This window comes from Leopardus geoffroyi, chromosome A3, assembly GCF_018350155.1.
Source record: "Leopardus geoffroyi isolate Oge1 chromosome A3, O.geoffroyi_Oge1_pat1.0, whole genome shotgun sequence".
Taxonomy (NCBI): domain Eukaryota; kingdom Metazoa; phylum Chordata; class Mammalia; order Carnivora; family Felidae; genus Leopardus; species Leopardus geoffroyi.
The window spans coordinates 22,474,197-22,499,700 of NC_059336.1; the positions used below are offsets into that span (position 1 = coordinate 22,474,197).

Here is a 25,504-nt window from a genome sequence, read left to right on the forward strand (position 1 = left end):
AATTTTAAAAAAAGCTATGAGTCCTTAATGTTTAGCAAAATGAAAGATAATAAAAGTATTTACATAGTACAGTATAAAGCACTGGAAACATTGAGAATGGAAGTGGTTTGTTTTTCATCTTTTTGGTTTTTGTTTTTTCAAGATTTTATTTTTAAGTAATCTCTATACCCAACACGGAAATCAAACCCACAACCCCATGATCAAGAGTCACACACTCCACTGACTGAGCCAGCCAGGTGTCCTGAAAGTGGTTTGGTTTTTTTGTTGGTGGGTTTTTTTTTTTTTTTTTCAAACTTACAAAGAATAGTTTAAACAGTGCTTGTCTCCTGTAATTTATGCTGGTGAATGAGCATCTTTTCTGTGCATTGGTGAACTGTCATGTTCCTTTCTAAATTTGGATCAGCTTTCAACTTTATACTTTGTGTGTTTAATTCTTTGAAATATCTCTGAGAGTTCCTCAAATGTGAAGTTTTTGCCATCATCACTTTCTGTTGGATATCTTCATCCTTTTAATCTCAACAACTTTCTTCAATTATGTCAACGAATTTCACTTTCAGGAAGTTCTTCAGGCTGTGTATCTAATCTCTTGAACAGTGTCAGTGTCAGTATTCCCAGAGTCAGTTGTTCCTTCTGTAACTTTACTGACGTTCTAAATTAATTTCAGTTTCATTATTATCACTTTCATTTCTTTGTTGCAATTTTCTTTTTTTTTTAAGGTTTCTTTTTTTTTTCTTTGATGTTTATTTATTTTGAGAGAGAGAGCACAAGCTGGGGAGAGGGGCAGAGAGAGAGAGAATGCGAATCTCAAGCAGGCTTCGTGCTCAGCACAGAGCCTGATGTGGAGCTCGATGCCACGAACGTGAGATCATGACCTGAGCTGAAATCAGAGTCAGACATTTAACCGACTGAGCCACCCCAACACCCCCGTACTTTTTTTTTTTTTTTGATGATTCCCCTCATGTGTCTGTTTTTATAAAATGTCATATAGGGTTTTTCACTGGAGACAAAGAGACAACATAACTGTATGCTTTCCTGTGCTCATGAATTGAATAGCAGATGTGCCCTGACCAATCAGTGACAGACTTTGAAAGAATTAACATGATTAGTTACTGATCATGATTCACATCTATTAGTTATATAATGATTTGTAAACTAAAGTTTGTTTATGCAGTTATAGTTAGTACATCATGGAAACTGAAATTTGAACCATTTTGTTAGGCTGTTGTTATTTTAACTAAACTATGGTAACTTAAATTCTTGCATATTGGAACTGAACAAAGTATGAACAGTCTGTGTGAGAATGTGTGCATATGTGTATGTATCCTTGACTGTAATATATATATGTATACGTATGCATATATATTTATATTTTATATGTGTGTGTGTGTTTACAGCCTAGCTAGACATCTCAGAACTAAGATCATGAATAATGGTCACCCAAATATGATTCTCTCCAGATGGTGGTGTTTTGAGTGGATGTTACTTTCTATATTACAGTTTTTTGGTATTCTAAGAATTTTCTTTCGGTGAGCTCTTTTGTTCATTGGGTTATAATTCACATACCATAAAATTCACCCTTTTAACATGTACAGTTAAGTAGTTTTTAGTATATTCATAAGACTCTACAATTCTCACCATTATCTAATTCCAGAACAGTTTCATCAGCCCAGAAAAGAAACCCCATATTTTTTTTTTTTTTTCAACGTTTATTTATTTTTGGGACAGAGAGAGACAGAGCATGAACGGGGGAGGGGCAGAGAGAGAGGGAGACACAGAACCGGAAACAGGCTCCAGGCTGCGAGCCATCAGCCCAGAGCCCGACGCGGGGCTCGAACTCACGGACCGCGAGATCGTGATCTGGCTGAAGTCGGACACTTAACCGACTGCGCCACCCAGGCGCCCCAGAAACCCCATATTTAATAGCAGTCACTGTCCAGTTCCCCCACCCAATCCCCTGGAACTACAATCTGCTTTTTGTTTCTATAGATTTGCCTATTCTAGAATTTTATATAAATAGAATCATATAATATGTGGCCTTTGTGCTTGGCTTCTTTCATGTAGCATGTTTTCAAGATCTATTTATATTGCAGCATATATCAGCTCTTCATCTTTATGACTGAATAATATTTCATTGTGTGGATATGCTATATATTGTTTGTTCATTCGTTAGTTGATGGACATTTGGATTATTTCCACTTATTGGCCATTATGAATAATGCTGCTGTGAACATATAGGGCATATATTATTTTTATAAGTAGAAGAAAAAAGTATTTTCTCATAGGGGTTCAGGCAAGAGAATCAAATAATGGAAATCCTTAGAAAACAATATTGAGCCTTGACTCTAGGAAGAAGACATAATATTAATTTCTGTATTTATTAAATGTAAAGAGTTGTTCACTGTATCTTTTCCACTTCTGTGCTAACAAAAGATAATTTGAAGGGGTTTGCAGCTAACCTCATGGCTATAATATGAATTCTCTCTTGAAATGTCAGCTTTAGGAGCACCTGGGTTGCTCAGTTGGTTAAGCTTCCGACTTCAGCTGAAGTCATGATCTTGCGGTTGTGAGTTTGAGCCCTGTGTCAGGCTCTGTGCTGACAGCTTGGAGCCTGGAGCCTTCGGATTCTGTGTCTCTCATTCTCTCTGCTCCTCCCCACTCACACTCTGTCTCTCTCTCTCTCAAAAATAAACTTCAAAAAAAATTGTTTGAAATGTCAGCTTAAACATTCCTAGTCAGATTCAAGGGCTGAGTTGGATTTCTTATGTATAAAGGATCCAGGTACACTCCTATTAAGTGATCATGGGAGTTACCACAGAACTTTCTATCTGCCACTGAGGTTGGGAAATCAGAGCTGTTTTCATAAGCCCCAGAAATATGCAGAGATTTTTATTAAGACATAACTGTTTCTCCTCTCACCTTATTAATACAGAGAGCTGTCAAATCATTTCCAGAAGTTATTTTTATACCTTGTAAACATGTTTAATAAGTCATCTTTACACCCAACATGGGGCTCGAACTCACGAGCCTGAGATCAAGAGCCACATGTGCCACTGACGAGCCAGCCAAGTGCCCTGAAATGCTTTCACTTTAAACAGCACATTATAGGTAGGACATCTGAGTGGCTCCGTTGGTTAAGCGTCTAGCTTCAGCTCAGGTCATTCATGATCTCAGTTTGTGGGGTTGAAGCCGACATTGGGCTCTGCACTGTCAGTGCTTGTGATTCTGTCTGCCCCTCCCTGACTCCCACTTTCTCTCTCTCAAAATAAATAAATACACTTAAAAAAAAAAAAAGCATACCATAGGAGTGTCTGGCTCTGTCAGTGGTGTGTGCAGCTCTTGATCTGGGGTTGTGAGTTTGAGCCCCACAATGGGTATAGAGATTACTGTAAAAAAAAAAAAAACTTTTAAAATAAAAAATACGAGCGCCTGGGTGGTTCAGTTAAGCGTCTGACTTTGGCTCAGGTCATGATCTCACAGTTTGTGAGTTCGAGCCCCATGTCGGGCTCTGTGCTGACAGCGCAGAGCCTAGAGTCTGCTTTGCATCTGTGTCTCCCTCTCTCTCTGCCTCTCCTCCAGTAATGCTGTGTCCCTCTCTCAAAAATAAACATGAAAAAGTAAATAGATAAAAATAAAAAGTATATTATATACCTGTAAAGAATCAGTGGGTCAGGGAAAGTGGGGAAGGATTGTGGAAAAAGATATAGGGTTTTTAGGGGCTAGGAGAACCTTTACACGGTATATAGGGAAAGCCACTCCTATGGAAGGATAGCATTGAAAACTAAATATAATCTATAATCTTTTAATCAACACACTACTGCCAACCCTCAGATTAAGGCAAGTTAAACAGAGTCTTATCACCTTTGCTCATCTTTATCTTCTCGTGAGCTTATAAAAGATGATTCTGTACCTACTAAATCAGAAAGCCATAGGGGCACCCGGGTGGCTTATTAGGTCAAGCATCCAACTCTTGATCTCAGCCCAGGTCTTGACCACAGGGTTGTGAGTTCAAGCCCCATGTTGGGCTCCATGTTGGGCGTGGAGCCTACTTAAACAAAAGAAAAAGCCGAAGCTACTGCCTTAAGCTGCTTGAAGTATGGGTGTGTAGGAGGGGGAAAAACTGAACCAAATCACTGATTTTTCCTTCTCAGATGTTATTTACTAGATAAAATTGGGAGACAGAAGCTAATTGGACTGCTCAAATTTAGTGGTCACCTCATTCTACCTCTCAGCTTCTATTTTACCCTTAATATTTTGCTCCTTTAATAGTAGGCAAAGGTTCAAGAAACCAGGAAGATGAGCTATCATAATTTTCACACGTAGTAACTTTTTCATACCTCTTTTGCTATACTCTATATTCTGTGAAGATAGAAGTCGTGTTATTTACTGCTGAATACCTATTGCTTAGCATATAGTAACTCAGTATCTATTTTTTGAGTGAATGAGTGAACCTGATTTATTATTTTAGAATACATATCAAACTATTTTAAATTTATTTTTCTCTCTATTAGATATGCAACCGTTGTCTCCAATTTCTGTCCATGAACGCTACAGTTCTCCTACTGCAGGGAGTGCTAAGAGAAGACTTTTTGGGGAAGATCCCCCAAAAGAAATACTTATGGACAGGATCATAACAGAAGGAACAAAATTGAAAATTGCTCCTTCTTCAAGCATTACTGCTGAAAATCTATCAATTTCACCTGGGCAAAGTCTTCTAACTATGGCCACAGCCATAGTCACAGGGACAACAGGACATAAAGTTACAATCCCATTGCACGGTAACATTTTAATGTATTTATTTTATTTTTTTTTTCTGAGTTGGTTAGTAATTTAAGAAATGTCTTGCTGGGTTGAATCACATGGCCTTTTTGATCCAGTTTTTTTTTTTTTTTTAACCTATGCCATTTTTTTAATTTATTATTTTAGAGCAGTTTTGGGTTCACAGCAAAATTGAGTAAAAGGTATAGAGATTTCCCATATACCCACTGCCCACACACACACAGACCTCATCACCATCAACATACCAAAGAATGGTGTATTTCTTACAACTGATGAACCTACATTGACACATCATTATGACCCAAGTCCATAATTTACATAAAAGTACACTGTTGATGTACACTTCTATAGATTTTGATGAAAGTCTGATAACATATATCTACCATTATAGTATTATACAGAATAGTTTTACTGCCTTAAAAATCTTCTGTATTCCACCTTTTGTTTTGTTTTGAACTTATACTGGTTTTTGAATTTTCATACTTTTATGAATTTACCACTCTTTTCATTGGACTTATTTTCTTATCTGAGCTTTACAAATGAGCATGTTAAGCAAAAATCTTTTTTCTTAATTACAAACATCTCCTTAAGAGTTCAAAAGAAAACATTGTTTCAGAGCAGAAATAGAAAACAAGAGTGTTATAACCTAGAATTACAATTTTTGTAGCTTTCCTCTTTTCTAACCTATTCCTATGTTTGGACAGCTAGGTAGATAGGTAGGTCGGTAGGTAGATAATTGACAGTTTTTCTGGAACACATGCAACTTATTTCTAAAATAGAATTCTTGCTTATACATTTAGGTATTGCAAATGATGCTGGAGAGATCACACTGATACCAATTTCCATGAACACAACTCAGGAGTCCAAAGTCGAGAGTCCTGTGTCACTTACTGCTCAGTCATTAATTGGTGCTTCTCCAAAACAGAACCATCTGACTAAAGCACAAGAGGCACATACAGCTGGAATAAGCAAACCAAAGAGAACTGGGTCTTTAGCACTGTTTTATAGAAAGGTATGTGATTTTATGACATCTAAAAAGATCTCATTTGACGCACCTGCCTGGCTCAGTTGGTAGAGCATGCAACTCTTGATCTCAGGGTTGTAAGTTTGAGCCCCACATTGGGTATTGGGTGTAGAGATTAGTTAAAATATTTAAGGAGCACCTGGGTGGCTTAGTTGTGGCGTCCAATTCTTGATTTCACCTCAGGTCAAGATCTCACACTTGGTAAGATTCGGTGTCCAATCAGGCTCTGCACTGGCAGCATGCAGCCATCTTGGGGTTCTCTCCTTCCCTCTCTCTCTGCCTGCCTCTCTCTCTCTCTCTCTCTCAAAATAAATAAATAAACTTCAAAAATAAATATTTTTAAAAATTAAAAAATGAAAATAAAATGTCATTCAATCAATGCAAGAAAGATTAACAGCAATTTTAGCCTTCTTTTTTGGGTGTGTGGTAAAATGGACATAAAATTTACCATCTTAACCATCTTTAAGTGTACATTAAGTACAAAAGTGTCGGGGGGCCTGGGTGGCTCACTCAGTTAAGCGTTCGACTTCGACTCAGGTCATGATCTCACGGTTCATGTGTTTGAGCCCTGCATCGGGCTCTGTGCTGACAGCTCAGAGCCTGGAGTCTGCCTCAGATTCTGTGTCTCCCTCTCTCTGTGCCCCTCCCCTGCTCACGCTCTGTCTCTTTGTCTCTCAAAAATATTAAATAAGTATTTAAAAAAATTAAAAGTACAAAAATGTCATTAAGTACAAAATTGTCATTGAGTACATTCATATTGTCGAGGAGCTTTCACCACTATCTATCTCCAGAACTTTTTCATCTTCCTAAACTGAAACTCTGTCCCAAACAATTACAATAATTCACCGTTTCTCTCCCCACCACTGGCTCCTGGTAACCACCATTCTACTATGAATTTGACTATTCGAGTTACCTTATATAAGTGGAATCATACAATATTTGTCCTTTTGTGACAGGTTTATTTCACTTAGCAAAAGTCTTCAAGATTATCCATGTTGTAGCATCATTCAGAATTTCCTTCCTTTTTAAAAATTTTTTTAAGTTTATTTATTTTGAGGGAGAGAATCCCATCAGGCAAACTCCATACTGTCAGCACAGAGCCTGACGCAGGGCTTCAACTCATGAACCATAAAATCATGACTGAGCCAAAGTCAAGAGTCAGACACTTAACTGACTAAACCAGGTACTCCTGTAGTAAGTTTTGAAATTAGGAAATGTGAAACCTCCAACTTTGTCTTCTTTTTGAAGATTATTTTGGCTATTCAGAGTCACTTGAGATTCCATACGAGTTTTAGCATGGATTTTTCTTTTTCTTTTTAGAATGGATTTTTCTATTTCAGCAAAAAACATCTTGGGGATTTTTTTTTTTAAAGTAGGTTCTATGCCCATCATGGAGCCCAGCACAGAGCTTGAACTCACGACCCTGAGATAAAGACCTGAGCTGAGATTAAGAGTTGGATGCTTAACCAACTAAGACACCCAAGCACCCCATCATGGCGATTTTGATAAGGATTGCATTGAATCTGTAGATTATTTTGACTGGTATTGACATCTTAACATTATTAAATTTTCAGTCCAGGGGCACCTGGGTGGCTCAATTGGTTGAGTGTCCAACTTTGTCTCAGGTCATGATCTTGTGGTTCGTGGGTTTGAGCACCATGTCAGGCTTATTGCTATCAGCATGGAGTCCACTTTGGATCCTCTGTCCCACCCCCCCCCCATCCCCCCACCTCTCAAAAATAAGTAAACATTTAAAAAAAAAAGTCTTCCAGTCCATGAACATGGGGTGTCTTTCCATTTATTTGTGTTTTGAGCTTTTTGTTTTGCTTTTTTGTTTTTTAGTTAACATGCAGTGTTTTATTATTTTCACTTTAATTTCTTTCAGCAGTATTTTGCAGTTTTCAGTATACACTTTTATATACTTGGTTAAGTTGATACCTAAGTATTTTATTCTTTTTCAGGCTATTGTAAATGAAATCATTTTCTTTATTTTTGGAGTATTCATTGTTGGTAGTATAAGAATGAAAGAGATTTTTGTGTGATTTTGTATCCTGCAACTTCGTGGAATTCATTTATTATTTCTCACGTTTTTAAAGGACTTTTTAGAGTTTTCCAGTATTCTACACATGTAAACTACACACAGAGGTGATTTTACTTCTTTTCCAGTTTGGATGCCTTCTATTTCTTTTTCTTGCCTAATTGCTCTGGCTAGAATTTCTAGTACTATGTTGAAAAGTGCTGAAATTGGGCATCCTTGTCATGTTCCTAATCTTCGGGGAAAAGCTTTCTTCTTTTCTTTGTTTTACTTTTGAGTATGATGTTAACTATGGATTTTTCATATATGGCATTTATCATGTTGAGGTAGTTTTATTCTATTCTTAGTTCATCGAGTGTTTTTATGGGGGAAAAAAGGGGGGGCTTTGGGGGCAGCTGGGTGGCTTAGTTGAGCATCTGACACTTGATTTCGGCTCAGGTCATGATTACAGGGTCACGGGATTGAGGCCCAATATCAGGCTCTGCCATAAGCATGGAGCCTGATTAAGTTTATCTCTCTCTCTTTCTCTCTCTCTCTCCCTCTGCCTCCTCCCCAGCTCACACTCTCACTGTGTAAAATAAAAATTTTTTTAAATTAGAAAATAAAATTTAAAAAGAAAAAAAGCATTTTGGATTTTGTCAGTTGCTTTTTCTGCATCAATTGAGATAATCATATTTTTCCCTTTATTCTGTTAATGTAGTATATTACTCTAATTGGTTTTTCTATGTTAAACTATCCTTCCATCCCAAGAATAAATCATAATTTGATCACACTGTAAAATCCTTTTAGGGTATGCTGTTGTGTTCAGTTTACTGGTACTTTGTTGAGGGTTTTTGTATCAATATTCATGAGGTATTGGTCTATATTTTTTGTAGTATCTTTGTCAGCTTTGACATCAGGTAATATACGTTTACCCTTTTAAAAGAAACATATTTGACCTCTTAAGAAAATATTATGATTTTGGTGAACTGTGTTTGACTCAGGCTTATATGGTATGACTCCATTGCATGATATAACTTATATATCCTATCACCTTATGTTCTTATATCACTTTGAGCAGTTGGCCATCCTCTGAAATTTAGTGGAACTACATTGTGTTAGGTTGCTGTAGATTAGAGTTCATTGTGAGACAGGTGCTTCTTGGATCTTACAGATAAGCTTAAATTATTGAAGAATTGATATAAAAATTGGTGGAATACTGGGTGGCTACACAGTTTTTATCATAAATGCAATGTGTTACCTTTTATTTATTTTTTTAAGTACATTCTGTTCCTAAAGTGGGGCTCAAACTCATGACCTTGAGATTAAAAGTCACATGCTCTATGGACTGAGCCACCCAGGCACCCCTTACTGTGTTACCTTTTAAATTAAGATTTGACAGGGGCGCCTGGGTGGCGCAGTTGGTTAAGCGTCCGACTTCAGCCAGGTCACGATCTCGCGGTCCGTGAGTTCGAGCCCCGCGTCGGGCTCTGGGCTGATGGCTCAGAGCCTGGAGCCTGTTTCCGATTCTGTGTCTCCCTCTCTCTCTGCCCCTCCCCCGTTCATGCTCTGTCTCTCTCTGTCCCAAAAAAAATAAATAAACGTTGAAAAAAAAAAATTTTTTTAATTAAGATTTGACCAATTTCCATTATAATACATGCATTACTGTAGTATTAATGAAAAAGGACTGAAAGATTTAACATAGAAATAATTTCAATTTGCCCTACCCATTTTTACAAGCACTGTCAACTTCTGATAAGACAGGTAAGTTAATTAGATTTTTATAACCAAACATGATTCTTCTCTAAAATAAATCCCAGAACTGAAAGTACCTCTGTAGTCTACTGCATAACTACATGGCTGGCTAGCCCATTCTCAGGAATTATAAAGGAGGGGCGCCTGGGTGGCTCAGTTGGTTGAGCTTCCAACTTCAGCTCAGGTCATGATCTCAAGCCTCCTGATTTCGAGCCCTCATTGGGCTCTGTGCTGACAGCTCAAAGCCTGGAGCCTGTTTCAGATTCTGTCTCCTCTCTCTGCCCCTACTCCACTCACACTCTCTCTCTCAGAAATAAATAAATGTTAAAAAAAATTGTAAAGGAAAAAGAAAGCACTGTTTTTTGTCTTAGCATTGTGATTAGGGTTTAAGACTTAAAAATTTTAAGAAATTATCTTTCCAAATTACTTTTGATGCAAATTTAAATTTATTTCCTCTAGTCTTTTTAATCATAATTCTTGAGAGACTTGCCATTTTCTCCACTTCCCACTGCCTCCTCTACTCTGCCTCCATGACTACTGCCTCCATCTTGTGCCTATATAAGGCCTGTTTTTTGTTTTTGTTTTTAAAGTTTATTTATTTATTTAGAGAGTGAGGGAGCACGAGCAGGAGAGGGACAGAGGAAGGGAGAGAGAGAGAATCCCAAGTAGGCTCTGCGTTGTCACTGCACATTCCGATGTGGGGCTCAGTCCCACAAACTGTGAGATGATGTCCTGAGCAAAAATCAAGTCGGACACATAACCTACTGAGCTACCCAGGCGCCCCTAGTTCTGAATTTTTAATTCTGCATTTATTTCAGAATCTTGGGTTTTTTTCTTTCCATTTATTTCTCTATTTGAGAGAGGGACCAGACAGACAGAGAGAGTGCAAGCTGGGGAGAGGGGCAGAGGGAGAGAGAGACAATCCCAAGCAGGCTCCATGCTCATCGAGGAGCCCAATGCAGGGCTCAGTCTCACAACCCCAGGAGCATGATCAGAGCCAAAATCAAGAATCAAACACTTAACTGACTGAACCACTGAACCACTCAGGCATCCTTCTTTCCATTTAATTATAACCTGTTTGACATAGATTAGAAACTAGAAAAACTCTATCCTAAAAGAGAATAGGATGTCTGTATAAAGAACATATGTGTCCGTGGGGCGCCTGGGTGGCTCAGTCGGTTGAGTGTCCGACTTCAGCTCAGGTCATGATCTCGCGGTCCGTGAGTTCGAGCCCCGTGTCAGGCTCTGTGCTGACTGCTCAGAGCCTGGAGCCTGTTTCAGATTCTGTGTCTCCCTCTCTCTCTGATCCTCCCCCGTTCATGCTTTGTCTCTCTCTGTCTCAAAAATAAATAAACGTTAAAAAAAAAAAGAACATATGTGTCCGTATCTATAGTGAATTCAAAATAACCATTCCTTGAGTAAGTTGCAGCTATTATCTATGCTGAATTCAGCATGGTGCTGGTGTTCCAGGACTGAATAGAATGTACTCTGAATTTTTTTGTCAGAATCAGACTTCCAGAGTATGTGTTTCTTTAAGGCATTGGATCAACTCTGTAAAAGATACTTAACAAATATTACTTAATGACTTATTATTTTTAATCTTTTTAACTAGGGCCATTATCTTTTATTTTCTGTGACAAATGTAAAGTTCTGACATCTTTCCCACTGCACTGACCCAAATGGATTCTGTTTATCTTTTGGCCAGATGGACTAGAAACAAGGGGACAGGATGCAGAAAAAATGAATTTGCTATAAAATGAATCACTTGTGGCTTTGGAGTCTACCATTTGACTTTCTATCAGATTAGTGTATTGGATAGCTTATATTTGTTTTTAAACTCTTATTTGTGGATTATTTTCCTGCCAAAGATACTTTTTTTTTTTTTTAATTTTGAGAGACAGCGGGGGAGGGGGCAGAGGGAGAGAGAGAATCTTAAGCAGGCTTCATGCCCAGCACAGAGCCTGACACTGGGCTTAATCTCAGGACCCTGGGATCATGACCTGAGCCAAAATCAAGAATCAGATGCTTGGGGCGCCTGGGTGGCTCAGTCGGTTAAGCGGCCGACTTCGGCTCAGACGGTCCGTGGGTTCGAGCCCCGCGTCGGGCTCTGTGCTGACAGCTCAGAAAATGGAGCCTGTTTCAGATTCTGTGTCTCCCTCTCTCTGACCCTCCCCCGTTCATGCTCTGTCTCTCTCTGTCTCAAAAATAAATAAATGTTAAAAAAAAAATTTTTTTTTTAAATAAAAAAAAAAAAAAGAATCAGATGCTCAACCAACTGAGCCACCCAGGCGTCCCCAAAGATAATTTGCTGTAAGGGATGCCTGACTCTTTTTCCCTGAACATTTAAATTTGAAGACTTAGTTCAAACAGAATAGTGTGATTTAGGAATACCACAGCAGGGTCACCAGTTTTTAAAACAGTAAAACATAATGCTTCCTGGATGATTGGAAGCCATTTTAGAATCTTGCAGGACCTTCAGGTCATTTGCATTAGTTATCAATTCGTATAAAAGTTGTATATGAAAGGTTTAGGGCATTGAACTAAATTTACTCTGATGTACTTAGAAACAACAAAAACAAAAAACCTTGTATCTCATTTACTTTAATATTCCATTTATGTGCTCATAAAAACTGTAGAATATAGGGGAGGTTTTTTAAATGGTTTTGCTTTCTGACTCATTCTTGAAATCAAACATTTTAGTTCTTTATTATCTGACTTTTTTTCAAAAATTTTTAAAGATTTTACTTTCAAGTAATCTCTCCACCCAGCATGGGGCTAGAACCCCCAACCCCAAGATCAAGAGTCACACTCCACCAACTGAGTCAACGAGGCACCCCTATTATCTGACATTTTAGACTTCCTAGTAATCTTTTCTGAACAAAAAAAGGTATGGGGGATTTCTGAACACTTGGAAAATTATGTATTCATAATGATCATGATGCAAGTAAATCTTGCATTTTAGTGTTTCTTACTTTACATAGATGACAGGATAGAGGACATCTTTTCCAAAAGAGTTTTTAAGACAGTCTTCTGAAGAGAATTAAAGTCTTCTGCCAGTGAACTAGTACTATAGAACAGAAATTTTATGTAATTTTACATACATTTATCAAAAGCCTAGGTATTTGTTAATCTTGGCCTGAAAGCCCATGTTCATGGTAAGACATAAATTCAAAGAATTATTTACTGGTTTTTTTTGCATCAATGTGCTACCTTCCATCTTAGGTCTATCATTTAGCAAGTGTACGATTACGAGATTTATGTTTAAAACTGGATGTTTCAAATGAGTTACGAAGGAAGATATGGACATGTTTTGAATTCACTTTAGTTCATTGCCCTGATCTAATGAAAGACCGACATTTGGATCAGCTGCTTCTTTGTGCCTTTTACATCATGGCAAAGGTAATGTATAAGTTGGGGGAAGCTCTTTGCCCTAGTTACCCATTTTTGAAGCACAAAGTGAAAATCTTTTGCACTTAATTGTTAGTTTGTTCAAATGCCCACTATTGTTAAGTAGTAAATTCCAGCTACTGCATCTATTCTCTGGACTCTCCATTTCATTTTGTAATAATCAGCTTTCCCACATCATAAGAATACATTGGTTGTAAAGAAATTGGAAAAGGTCTTAGAGACCATTTGTATAAATGGTTCTCCATACTGTTAATGTGAACATCATTTTTACCGCCATCGCTGTGACCCCTCTCATCTAATACTTTACAATAAAATGATCATTATGTTGTAGGTTAGTAATTGAGGCCCAGAGCTGAAAGTAACTTGGTCAGTTATACAATTAATAAATGGCACCCTAGGATTTCTTATTTCATAATTTAATGAACTCATACTTCATAAAATAGCTTCTCTAATATACTGCTTTCCAGTGATTTTTTGCACCACCTCAGAAAAGCATTTTACTTTCTAGGTGCTACAACATGCTTTCGTTCATAAAATAGTATATCTTACTTGCTTTTTAAAATTCTGATATACCTGAAACAATCCTATAACTTTGGTCTGAACCATATTGACCACACTGGCAGTACTAGCAGATGTACGTAGTTAAGACCTAATTCTTAAGCTTTTTGAGGCAGAGGACATGTTTTCAAACTCCTTTTGACTCCTCTCTCACAATGCCTTTAAGATCTCTATACAAAATAGAGATTAATAAATGTTATTACCTAATATTTTGTGTTTTCCATGGAACTCTCAGAGTTCAGGCTTTGCCATTTTTAGCTCATCATTATGGAAGAACAGGTTTAGTGTTAACGGACAGTAAAGCAGAGAGAAGGAGTAATTTAAGTAAATTTTATAATAACAAATAGACTGGAAGGGATACTGTTATGGATCACCAATTCATTTCCTTCCTTTTGGCCACCACCATAACTTTTCTGTCTAAGCATTAGAAACCATATAGTCTGTCCTAAAATATTAAAAACCTAATCCTGTAATAATTGTTCAGTTTTCTTGTGAATCACCATAAGACATATTTTTATCCTTTAGTAAGTGGCTACTTTACTTTTAAGAGGGTACTTTAAAAGTCAGTAAAATCATGGGGCGCCTGGGTGGCGCAGTCGGTTAAGCGTCCGACTTCAGCCAGGTCACGATCTCGCGGTCCGTGAGTTCGAGCCCCGCGTCGGGCTCTGGGCTGATGGCTCAGAGCCTGGAGCCTGTTTCCGATTCTGTGTCTCTCTCTCTCTCTGCCCCTCCCCCATTCATGCTCTGTCTCTCTCTGTCCCAAAAATAAATAAACGTTAAAAAAAAAAATTTTTTTTTAAAAATAAAAGTCAGTAAAATCAGAGACTGCAGGGGATGCAGCAGATCGGAGTTTTCTGGTATCATTCTTTTTATAAAAAGAAATGTATTTTCAGTAAAGTTATACCATAGCAATCTCAGTGCTTTTGATTAATGAAGCTATTAGCTGAGTCCCCACGGGCCACAAAGCTTGAACTTTAAAGGTAGTAAAAATCATAAATGGTAGTGGTTTTTAGTCATGGACTGGCCTGGGGTTAATGACTTTCTGCAGGACTGCTCTCACTGCCAACCTATAATTGAAGCTTTTGTTCAGAGCCATTTTTCTTTTAAGAGCAACTGATACATGCAGAATTTACTTTTCCTTAGGTAACAAAAGAAGAAAGAACGTTTCAAGAAATAATGAAAAGTTATAGGAATCAGCCCCAGGCAAACAGTCATGTGAGTAACATTTTTTCTCCCGTCCAAAAATAGATTTGTACTAGTTCTCTGTTGACAAGTCATAGAAAAGGTAAACTTCTTTTATAGTTTTACTGTACTTTAGATTTTTTGGTTTAGTGGATATCATTAAACTCTAAAGAAAATTTTCAGTAAAAGCCAGGAAATTGGCTGTTTATATACTCATCGATATATTTGCATATATTTGTCATGTGTTTTCGTATTCCATTTATTTGTTCATTTGTTGAGTGGGGGGACATTTTTCACAAAAAATCTAATGAAGGGAAGTGCATGGGTGGCTCAATCTATAGCGCATAAGATTCTTGATCTCAGGGTGGTGAATTTCAAGCCCCACGTAATATATGGAGCCTACTTTAATAAAAAATCTAGGGGTGCCTGGATGGCTCAGTTGGTTGAGTGTCCAATTGTTGATTTCACCTCAGGTCATGATCCCAGGGTTGTGGGAGCCCCGCATCTGGCTTTGCACTGACAGTGTAGAGCCTGCTTCGGATTTTCTCTCTCTGCCTTTTTCTCTTTCTTACCCTCTGCCCATTCCCCACTTGCACACGCACTCTCTCTCTCAAAATAAGTAAACTTTAAAATAAATAATCTAATGAAAATCATCTATGATAATGCCTGGCTGGCTCAGAAGAGCACGTGACTCTTGATCTCAGGGGTCATGAGTTTGAGTCCCATGTTGGGTGTAGAGATTACCAAAAAAAAAATTTAAATAATAATAATAATATTCTCTAATTGTGTGGGACTTGATTCTCTAATGATGTTTAAAATCCCGTGAAATTTGAGGATTTATTAGCTCAAGTCTAGCTTCATTTGCCACCTACTAAGAATCTTAATGTTTGAATCTTTAAATAGATACCAAGCATATTTGATAATGTCATTTTATAATAGCCATGGTAAAAATCCTATAAAACCTTTCAGTCATGGAAATATAAAATGCTAGCCTAGTGGCCGGACACATAGTAAGTATTTAATGACTATTAGTTCCATGTTGTTATTATTACAGCTGAAGAACATAAAGTTGGGCTACCTTAAGGCTTTGACCACTCAGGAGCTTAGTTGCTGAGCTCTAGGGAGCATAATGACCTCTTTTCTAGCCTTGGTGATCTGCCATCTTAGGAAGAGAGATGTGATGTGATGTAGCTACTCAGATATCCCATGCTTAAGTACTGGTAGTCACACCCCCTTCTAAGAGAGCCCCGCATAGAGTTTCACTTCTTTAAGCTCTAAAATACATGGAAGAGCCAAGTACAAGCATTTGTTATATCCTTTGATAGGCTAAGAGTATCTGGACCTCTTCAGAAAAACCCTTCAGGAACAGATTCTAGAAAGGTCCAGATTATCCCTAAAGATCATTAAGGTGAAGTTAGTGTGGGTCCAAAATGGACCGAGCCATAGCTTCCTAAATATCCTCTCATACCTACCACCCATAGGATGAGGGGAAATGGATTATGCCTTTCAGCTGTCTTGGAGGTAGGAAAGAATTTAGAAGAAGGAAGGGAAACAGATTTTCATGTGACCATCTGAAAGGAGATGGGAATGGGATGGGAGTAGGAAAACAAGCCTTAATGAGATCAAATGATTTTTATGCAAGGAATTAAAAGGAAGAACAAGCTCAGATATTTGAAGTTGCTTTTATTTGGCAAAACCTGCTCATCAGTGTTTAGTTTTTGTAAACTACAATGGCAGTATTAGGTGGTAGGCTCTGTTTCCATATCCCCTCTACTAAGATGGTTGCTATAATCTATATTTACCAGCCTAGTAACATTTTGCCCTTGATTATCACCAATACAGACAAATACCTTTTAACTGGCATGATATTCTGTTCTTATTTTGGTTTTGCTTAAACTGTGCATCTTTATGACTTAGCAGTCTTTTTCCACTCTAACCTGTAGGTCTATAGAAGTGTACTGTTGAAAAGTATTCCAAAAGAAGTTGTGGCATACAATAAAAACATAAATGGTGATTTTGAAATGACAGATTATGGTAAGTTGCCCAATTTAATATTCTATATGTAATATACCTTTGATTACATTGTACATAATGCAGTGGATGTCAGGCAGCATGGAGTTAGTGATGTAAGTGGAATGGATAATGCATATGTGAAAGCATTTGGGAAGAAACAAGTTTGAGATAAGTATGAGTCAGATGCCTCCATCCAAAGAGGTTGTGAATTGAAACCATTTTTCCCCTATTAATTGTGCTTTAGAAGAAGTTTTGTGGGGCGCATGAGTGGCTCAGTCGGTTGAGTGTCCGGCTTCGGCTCAGGTCATGATCTCACCGTTCATGAGTTCGAGCCCCGCGTCGGGCTCTGTGTTGACATCTCAGAGCCTGGAGCCTGCTTCAGATTCTGCGTCCCCCTCTCTCTCCGCCCTACCCCTACTTGTGCTCTGTCTCTCTCTGTCTTTCAAAAATGAATAAACATTAAAAAAAAATTTTTGTTTTAAAGTTTTGTAGTATACTTACAACATTAATAAAACACATAAAAGGCTCTTAATAAATTTTAAAAATAAATCTGAATTACAGGGGAAGTAAGGTAGCTGTCAGTGATCTGCCAGGGGTGACATTTAAGGAAATGTCTTGTTCATTAATAAGTATATAAGTATTCTTCCACCACCAACAAAGCTGCCATCCTGTTGTTACCATCATGATATGTAAGACTTGAGGCACTAGGAAATTTTTTTCAAAGAAAGGAAAATCAATTATTCATATCGTCAAGGTAATTATTCCTATGTTGATAAGCTGTAAAAATGCTTCTTCTGCCCATCTTTTCCTTGTCTCATCTTCCCATTACTTAATGTGTACATGTGTAACACATGTACTGTGATGTATTCTACAGTGTGGGACATTTAGATTATTAACCATTATACATAGCTTTGTGAGGAACATCACTGTAGCTTAATCTTTGATCCATATCCTTAGGATAAATTCTTAGAGAAAATTGCCAGAGTCAAGGACTCTTTTTTTAATCACATAGATAGCCGTGATCATTATGGTGTTTATTGGGATCTGAACTTTTAAGATCTTACTCACCAAAAATTTTTTTAATAACAATGCCCTAGAATCTGCCCTATTTAAGGATACATAAGCCAAGCTCAATTCTTTTTACATAGATATATTATTCCTGAGCCTTTTCAAGGCAATGGAAGTGTATTAGTAAAACTGAAAAAATGCATATATATTATATATACGTACATATACATCAACTACAAACGTGTGTATAAAACACACACACACACACACACACACACACACACACACAGCCTTTCTATTTTTGTAACACATGTTGCTCATCTGTCCCAGGTGGTTTTTCTGTCCATACAAAATCAGGCATGTGGGGTGGGGGTAGAGACAAACAGGCACCAGAGGTTAGCTGGAAAATAATGTTCTCATGAGAAGCAAAGTAACTACTAGCAAGTATCTGGCATACAAGGAGCAGTGAAGTTCAATAGATACAGTATCTGCAAATGAAATTTGAGGTCAATGAAGGTTAGCTACTCTCTACAACCTAAAGGTTTCAAATCAACTTCTGTTGTATATACATTTATTAACTAGATATTTATTAGCAAGCAAACAACCATTTTTAAGATTTTATCCAATGGTGATGGCACAGAACTGCACAAGTATCCAGTGATAATGGACTCAGGAATTCTGGCACCAAAAAGGAAAAAGTTACAGTGGAGGATACAGTCAGGCAAGTTTATGTTCAGATAAGGTATGTTAAAGTTTCTCCAGCTATGGTTGGTTGCTATGACTTAAACATAACAAAGAACACCACATAGTGAAGAACAATTCTGGTTCTATAAAATTCTTAATTAGGTATAAAATGATTACTATTTAGAAAGCACACATAGTTTATGCATCCTATATAGGTTGTCCAAACACCCAGCTGTCCAACCACCACCTCACACATTAAAGGTTCACTTGAAGCAGGTGCCAAGATTCCAGATTCAGGACTCTGTTAGCCTTAAAGCCAGGATCAAGCAAATGACATGCATCAGAGTTCAGGGCTGGTCTTCATTATCATCCATAATAGTAGAGCTCCACAGACTTCAGTGAATCACTCATCTGTATCATGATATTGTGGACAGTGTCTCAAATATGTTAACCAGTCTATTTAAGTACTTCTGATTTCCCCAACATGCACCAACTTTAAGCATTAGGCTTTCATAACAGTCACTATTTTCATCAATAAAAACCAGATTCTTAAATTTTTAAATTGCTTTTTTTTTAAATTTTTTTTTTTCAACCTTTATTTATTTTGGGGACAGAGAGAGACAGAGCATGAACGGCGGAGGGGCAGAGAGAGAGGGAGACACAGAATCGGAAACAGGCTCCAGGCTCTGAGCCATCAGCCCAGAGCCTGACGCGGGGCTCGAACTCACGGACCGCGAGATCGTGACCTGGCTGAAGTCGGACGCTTAACCGACTGCGCCACCCAGGCGCCCCTAAATTGCTTTTTAATGTTTGTTTATTTTTGAGAAAGAGAGAGACAGAGTGTGAGCAGGGGAGGGGCCAAGAGAGAGGGAGACACAGAATCCGAAGCAGCCTCCAGGCTCCAAGCTGTCCGCACACAGCCTGACGCAGGGCTCCGGCTCACAAATGGTGAGATCATGACCTGAGCCAAAGTTGGCCGCTTAACCAACTGAACCCCCCGGGCGCCCCTTGAATTTTTTTTTTAATGTTTATTTTTAAGAGAGAAAGAGCACAAGTGGGGGAGGGGCAGAGAGAGAGGGAGACACAGAATCCGAAGCAGGCTCCAAGCTCTGAGCTGTCAGCACAGAGCCCATTGTGGGGCTCAAACTCACGAACCATGAGATTGTGACCTGAGCCAAAGTCAGACTCAATTGACTGAGTCATCCAGGCGTGCCCACCCCCCCTTTTTTAATGAATAAAAACCCATTTCTTACATTGAGTATGTTAATTAGCAAAGCATTGGCCTTTGATTAAGATAAACCTAACAGAAACTCTTATAATAGCTACCTGTTGGGAATTAGCTTCCTGATCAAAATACCAATTCTTCACCATTATGTCAGCAGACCACCCTAGACTGGCATTATTGACTAGAACACTTGAGAGACCCAGATTACAGCTTAATCTCAGTAACAAATATAATACTCAAGTGTATAATGGTACACTGACAAGTTTACAGTACTTCCTCAGAGACTTGTTTTAAGGATTACAAAGAATGAGGTAAGTATGATGTTTAACACAAGAGCTGCTTATAGTAAGACCTCAGTAACAGCTGTTACTTATTTAAGTTTTTTTTAATTTTTTTTTTTTTTTTTGAGAGAGTGAGCATGAGTGGGGGAGGGACAGAGAGAGAATCCCAAGTAGGCTCCATGCTGTCAGTAAGAGCCCAATGCACCGTTTAATTCCATGAACCATGAGATCATGACCTAGTGGAAACCCGGAGTCAGACAGTCGACCAACTGAACCACCCATACAACCCTATCATTTTTTAAACAGTATAAAATTTATGGTTTTTTATTAATGAATATTTCTCTTTAAATTTTTTTTTCTTTTTCTTTTTCACGCTAATTTGTCTAAGGCCATATTCCTTATTTGCAATACTTTAAATGTTGTTGGGGTGCCTGGCTGGCTCTGTCGGAAGAGTGTGTGACTTTTGACCTCAGGGTCGTGAGTTCAAGCCCCATGTTGGGTGTAGAGATTAAACATAATAAAAACAAAATACTTGAAATGTTGAGTAGGTCACATTAAAAGAAAACAGTAAAAGCAAATTCTCTCATGAGACAAAAATTCTGTTTTCATATGAGATATATAATATTGGTAACTGCATATTGAAAACCAGGTAACTTTATTTCACATTATGCCCATCTTAAAAACACCAGATAGACAATGAAGATATAAATAGAGCATAGTTTTACTTGTTTTTATATTATGGTCATGCCTTTTAGAGTTCACAAGAAACTGCCAAAATATCACTGTTTGTTTGTTTTTTGTTTTTTTTTTTTTAAAAATTTTTTTTTTTTCAACGTTTATTTATTTTTGGGACAGAGAGAGACAAAGCATGAACGGGGGAGGGGCAGAGAGAGAGGGAGACACAGAATCGGAAACAGGCTCCAGGCTCCGAGCCATCAGCCCAGAGCCCGACGCGGGGCTCGAACTCACGGACCGCGAGATCGTGACCTGGCTGAAGTCGGACGCTTAACCGACTGCGCCACCCAGGCGCCCCTGTTTTTTGTTTTTTTAAGTAGGTTCCACACCCAACATAGGGCTTGAACTCACAACCACCAGATTAAGAGTTACATGCTCTGCTGACTGAGCCAGCCAGGCATCCCACCAAGGTCCCAGAGAGTTTTAAATGTTTGGTTCCTTCAAAATAAATAGAGCCCATTACTTTATATAAATATTAATGACTAGAATTGGAATGAGACACAAATCTGAAGACTGTGTATAGTCTCTGTGTCCAGAAATTTCTAATCAAAGGAGGACCTTAAATAATTTTGACTGATCCATGTAGTGAGAATAACCTACAACAGCTGTTACAAAGCCAATATGGCTTGGAATAGCATTTATTAGGATGGTAGTAGGTGTTACAGGGAAAGGGGACTGTGCATAAAAAATTTGAGAAGAAGGGCCTGGGTGGCTCAGCCAGTTAAGCGTCCGACCCTTGATTTCAGCTCAGGTCATGATCTTGTGGCTCATGAGTTCAGGCCCTGCGTTGGGCTTTATGCTAACAGCATGGGGCCTGCTTGGGATTCTCTCTCTCTCTCTCTCTCTCTCTCTCTCTCTCTCTCTCTGCCCCCCTCCGCCAATACATAATAAATAAATCAATAAACTTAAAAAGTATCATTGTGAAAAAATTCTTGCTGAAATAGTATCTAGAGAAAAGAGTATTAGCCGTGGGGTGCCTGGATGGCTCAGTCGGTTAAGCTTCCGACTTTGGCTCAGGTTATGATCTCCTGGTTTGAGTTTGAGCCCCACATCAGGCTCAGAACCTGGAGCCTGCTTTGGACTCTGTCTCCTTCTCTCTCTGTCCCTCCCCCACTCACACTCTGTCTCTTGCTGTCTCTCAAAAATAAACATTTTAAAAATTAAAAAAAAAAAGAAGAGTATTAGCCTAAGTACATGTATTTGTATTTCTCAAGTTTCCAACTTAATTTATACATAATATAGATGGGTTTCAAACATTTTCTAAAAACATTAATTGCTTTATATAAAGATTTGTGTTTACTTTTTTTTCCCCCTTAAGTTGGTTCCAAATCCAGCATGGAGCCCAATGCAGGACTTGAACTCACAACCCTGAGATTCAGACTTGAGCTGAGGATCACCTGGGTGGCTCAGTCAGTTAAGCATAGAACTCTTGATTTCAGCTCAGGTCATGATCTCATGGTTTGTAAGTTCAAGCCTCACATCAGGCTCTGCTGTCTCTCTAAATAAATAAATGAACTAAAAAAAACAAAAAAGATCTGAGCTGAGATCAAGAGTCAGATGTTTGGGGCGCCTGGGTGGCGCAGTCGGTTAGGCGTCCGACTTCAGCCAGGTCACGATCTCGCGGTCCGTGAGTTCGAGCCCCGCGTCGGGCTCTGGGCTGATGGCTCAGAGCCTGGAGCCTGTTTCCGATTCTGTGTCTCCCTCTCTCTCTCTGCCCCTCCCCCATTCATGCTGTGTCTCTCTCTGTCCCCAAAATAAATAAACGTTGAAAAAAAAAAAAAAAATTAAAAAAAAAAAAAAAAAAAAAGAGTCAGATGTTTGACTGAGCCACCCAGGCTCCTCTGATTTTGTTTTTATATCATAGAGTTGTGATTCAGATCACCACTTTGTGTATTATAATACATCTGTCATAACCCTGAATCTTTCAACAGAATTGGAAGATGCTACAAAAACACCTGACTGTTCTAGTGGACCAGTGAAAGAGGAAAGAGGTGATCTTATCAAATTTTATAATACAATATATGTAGGAAGAGTGAAGTCATTTGCACTGAGATATGACTTGTCAAATCAGGACCATGTGGTATGTTTTATATTTTACTATGATATGAATATTCATAGTCATAGTTAGATTACTATAAGTTTATTAGATAAGTGTTTCAGAGTTAAAGTGTCACTCATACATTTTATAGGAGAAAAAAAAATACCAGTAATTAATTAGAGAATGATTAAAACTATCATACAACACAGACCAGAAGAAATCAGGGAAATTTTATCCGTATTATGATTATGTTGCTGGAAATTATGTTAACATATGGGCAACTACTAGATGAGAATGTGGAAAAAAGAAAACAATTCTGCTAATTTTTTCTCTTAATTTTAATTTCTATTGTAATATGTATATATGAGATAAATGTTTTTCTCAAGTTAAAGAGAAAAGGAAATAAATAGGCCTGAATCATTAGTAGAGGCAACACTAAGACATTTTAATGCAGATTTGGCAGTACTAGCAGGCCTGTGAAAACATCGTCAGTGTATAAGCTGAGGTTGGTTCCCAGGAGGGCAGACTTTAGTTGTAAGAGGAACCAAGTGAAACTGCATCTAGCCAATAGCCATATATGTGTATTTTGTGTCTCCCTTTACATTTCAAGGAATGCGGTCTGTGACTATTCTCAGAGGCCATGACTATTCATTCAACTCCCATCAGTTCCACCTCCCCCTATCATGAATATGTCTGTCATGAGCCAATTGAAACTAGTTTTATTAGCTTCAGTTGAAGATGATGAAATTATTAATTAAGGAACCATCTCTATTTATTCCTAGAATGGAAACATTGTCGAGAATATTAAAGGAAAGTGCAGACCCTGCTCCCCTAATTCTATTTCTAAATAATTTGCATTTCAGTATAAAGTCTTAATCATTTCACTAACAAATTTGTCCCATGATGGACCCATCCTTCTGGCTCATAGAGTTCTGTCTCTCTCTTATTCTCTCTGCTATGGCTTTGGTTATGGGGCAGGAGGTGTATGTTATGTATATAGAGATATTATCATTGTGTTAGAATATTGATTACTCTTTGCCTCTCCTTTCTGGCTTATTCCTATATACTATACTATACTCCTGGCTTATTACCACTTCTGGGTGTCTCAGAATTCTTCAGTATTTCCTGAAAGATGCAGGAAAATAAATTTTAGTTTATCTGTTAGTAACTCTTGAAAAACAAGGGGTAATGGACCATGTCTTTGCTTTTTTTCAGCCATTAATAGATTCTTATGGTGTAGCTGACACATAAGAAATGCCAATAAGAATAAAAATATGGGGGCACCTACCTAGCTCAGTTGGTAGAACATGCAACTCTTGGTCTTGGGTTTGTGAGTTCAAGCCCCATGTTGGGCACAGGGCCTACTTAAAAAAAAATAAAGGAATAGAAATATGGTGGGATTCAAAAAAGAACTTTTATCATACAAAAATTTACTTTTGGATTATTTCAGATGGAAGCTCCACCACTCTCTCCTTTTCCACATATTAAGCAACAACCAGGCTCACCACGCCGCATTTCCCAGCAGCACTCCATTTATGTTTCCCCACACAAGAATGCATCAGGCCTTACACCAAGGAGTGCTCTGCTATATAAGTTCAATGGCAGCCCTTCTAAGGTAAGGTGTTACAACAATCTATGTACTTGTGTTAAAAATTGGATTTCATATTGCCAGTTAATAATCTTTAATCTTGCTCTTTGCAAAATTACTAGTAATAAATATGAATTGGGGCACGTGGGTGGCTCAGTCAGTTGAGCGTCTGACTTCGGCAAATGTCATGATCTCATGGTTCATGAGTTCAAGCCCCACATCAGCCTCTGTGCTGACAGCTCAGAGCCTGGAGCCTACTTTGGATTCTGTGTCTCCCTCTCTCTCTGCCCTTCCCCCACTCACGCTATCTCTCTCTCTTTCTCTCAAAAATAAATATTTTTTAATTTTTTAAAACACGTAAACCCACAATATTGGTCTTCACTTTTGACTCAGACTGTTCTTTACACTTCATGTCAGCAGGGCTTTATAAAGCATTTCTTTGTAATTAATATAGGGGTTGGATTGCTGCTGTGAATTGAAAAAAAAGAAAATCCATTCCCTGCCTTGATCTGAATCCACAACCAGGCAGGAAAATAGATGAATAAGAAGGTAGTTTTGTCAGAATATCACAAATACCGTGATAGCAATATACACATGAGGTTTATGGATACTCCGGTCATGATCTCACTGTTCGTGAGTTCGAGTTGTGTGTCTCCCTCTCTCTGCTCCTCCCCCACTCACGCTCTGTCTCTTTCTCTCTCAAAAATGAATAAACATTTAAAAAAAATTTTTAAATAATATGAACTGTTACTGTGGCAAGTTTCCTGTGATTAAGAGCAGTGTATTCAACTGCTTCAGTAGCTTAATCCATTACTATTGTTGTGATACTAGGGAAGTTCACTGCAAGAGTCCAATGTGTCACCCTGCTTAAATACGATCTTGAGAAGGGACCAGTAAGGCAGGTGGTCAGACACGAGGAATATTGACTTTAAAGAAAAGCTTTCAAAGTGGAAGTTCCTTTGGTGATGGGATAGTGAAAAGTCTAAAAACAGAGGCCTTCTCTTATTTATGCAAACAGTTCTGTGGTTATCCTCATCTTAACTCCCGTACAGTGATGAATATGTGACAGTTATATGATTGATGTTTTCAGATACTTGAAAGGCTATCAAGCAAATATGTTTAGTATGTCTCCAGAAGTCAACCTCACTTGAGATAGAATACCTCACAGATTTGCATTTCCTCTTCATAGAAGTCGATTTCCTACAAGGATGTTTA

At 38.1% G+C, this 25,504-nt stretch overlaps 1 protein-coding gene and 1 long non-coding RNA gene across 5 annotated transcripts in view; one reads left to right on the plus strand and one right to left on the minus strand.

The window, feature by feature from the left end:
• The window catches only part of RBL1 (RB transcriptional corepressor like 1), a 62,130-nt gene that overhangs the window by 34,149 nt on the left and 2,477 nt on the right, over positions 1–25,504 (plus strand). For 3 of the 4 annotated variants that reach the window (XM_045444662.1, XM_045444661.1, XM_045444664.1), the window contains 7 exons: positions 4,509–4,775; positions 5,577–5,788; positions 12,792–12,968; positions 14,679–14,750; positions 16,661–16,751; positions 22,595–22,743; positions 24,152–24,316. In XM_045444662.1, the coding sequence (XP_045300618.1) occupies positions 4,509–4,775; positions 5,577–5,788; positions 12,792–12,968; positions 14,679–14,750; positions 16,661–16,751; positions 22,595–22,743; positions 24,152–24,316 (1,133 nt within the window). Of the gene's footprint in view, positions 1–4,508; positions 4,776–5,576; positions 5,789–12,791; positions 12,969–14,678; positions 14,751–16,660; positions 16,752–22,594; positions 22,744–24,151; positions 24,317–25,504 lie in introns of those variants that run through there. The other variant, XM_045444663.1, reaches the window with a different exon arrangement.
• LOC123580250 overlaps positions 1–25,504 on the minus strand; it is a 44,885-nt gene that overhangs the window by 10,435 nt on the left and 8,946 nt on the right. The window lies entirely within an intron of this gene.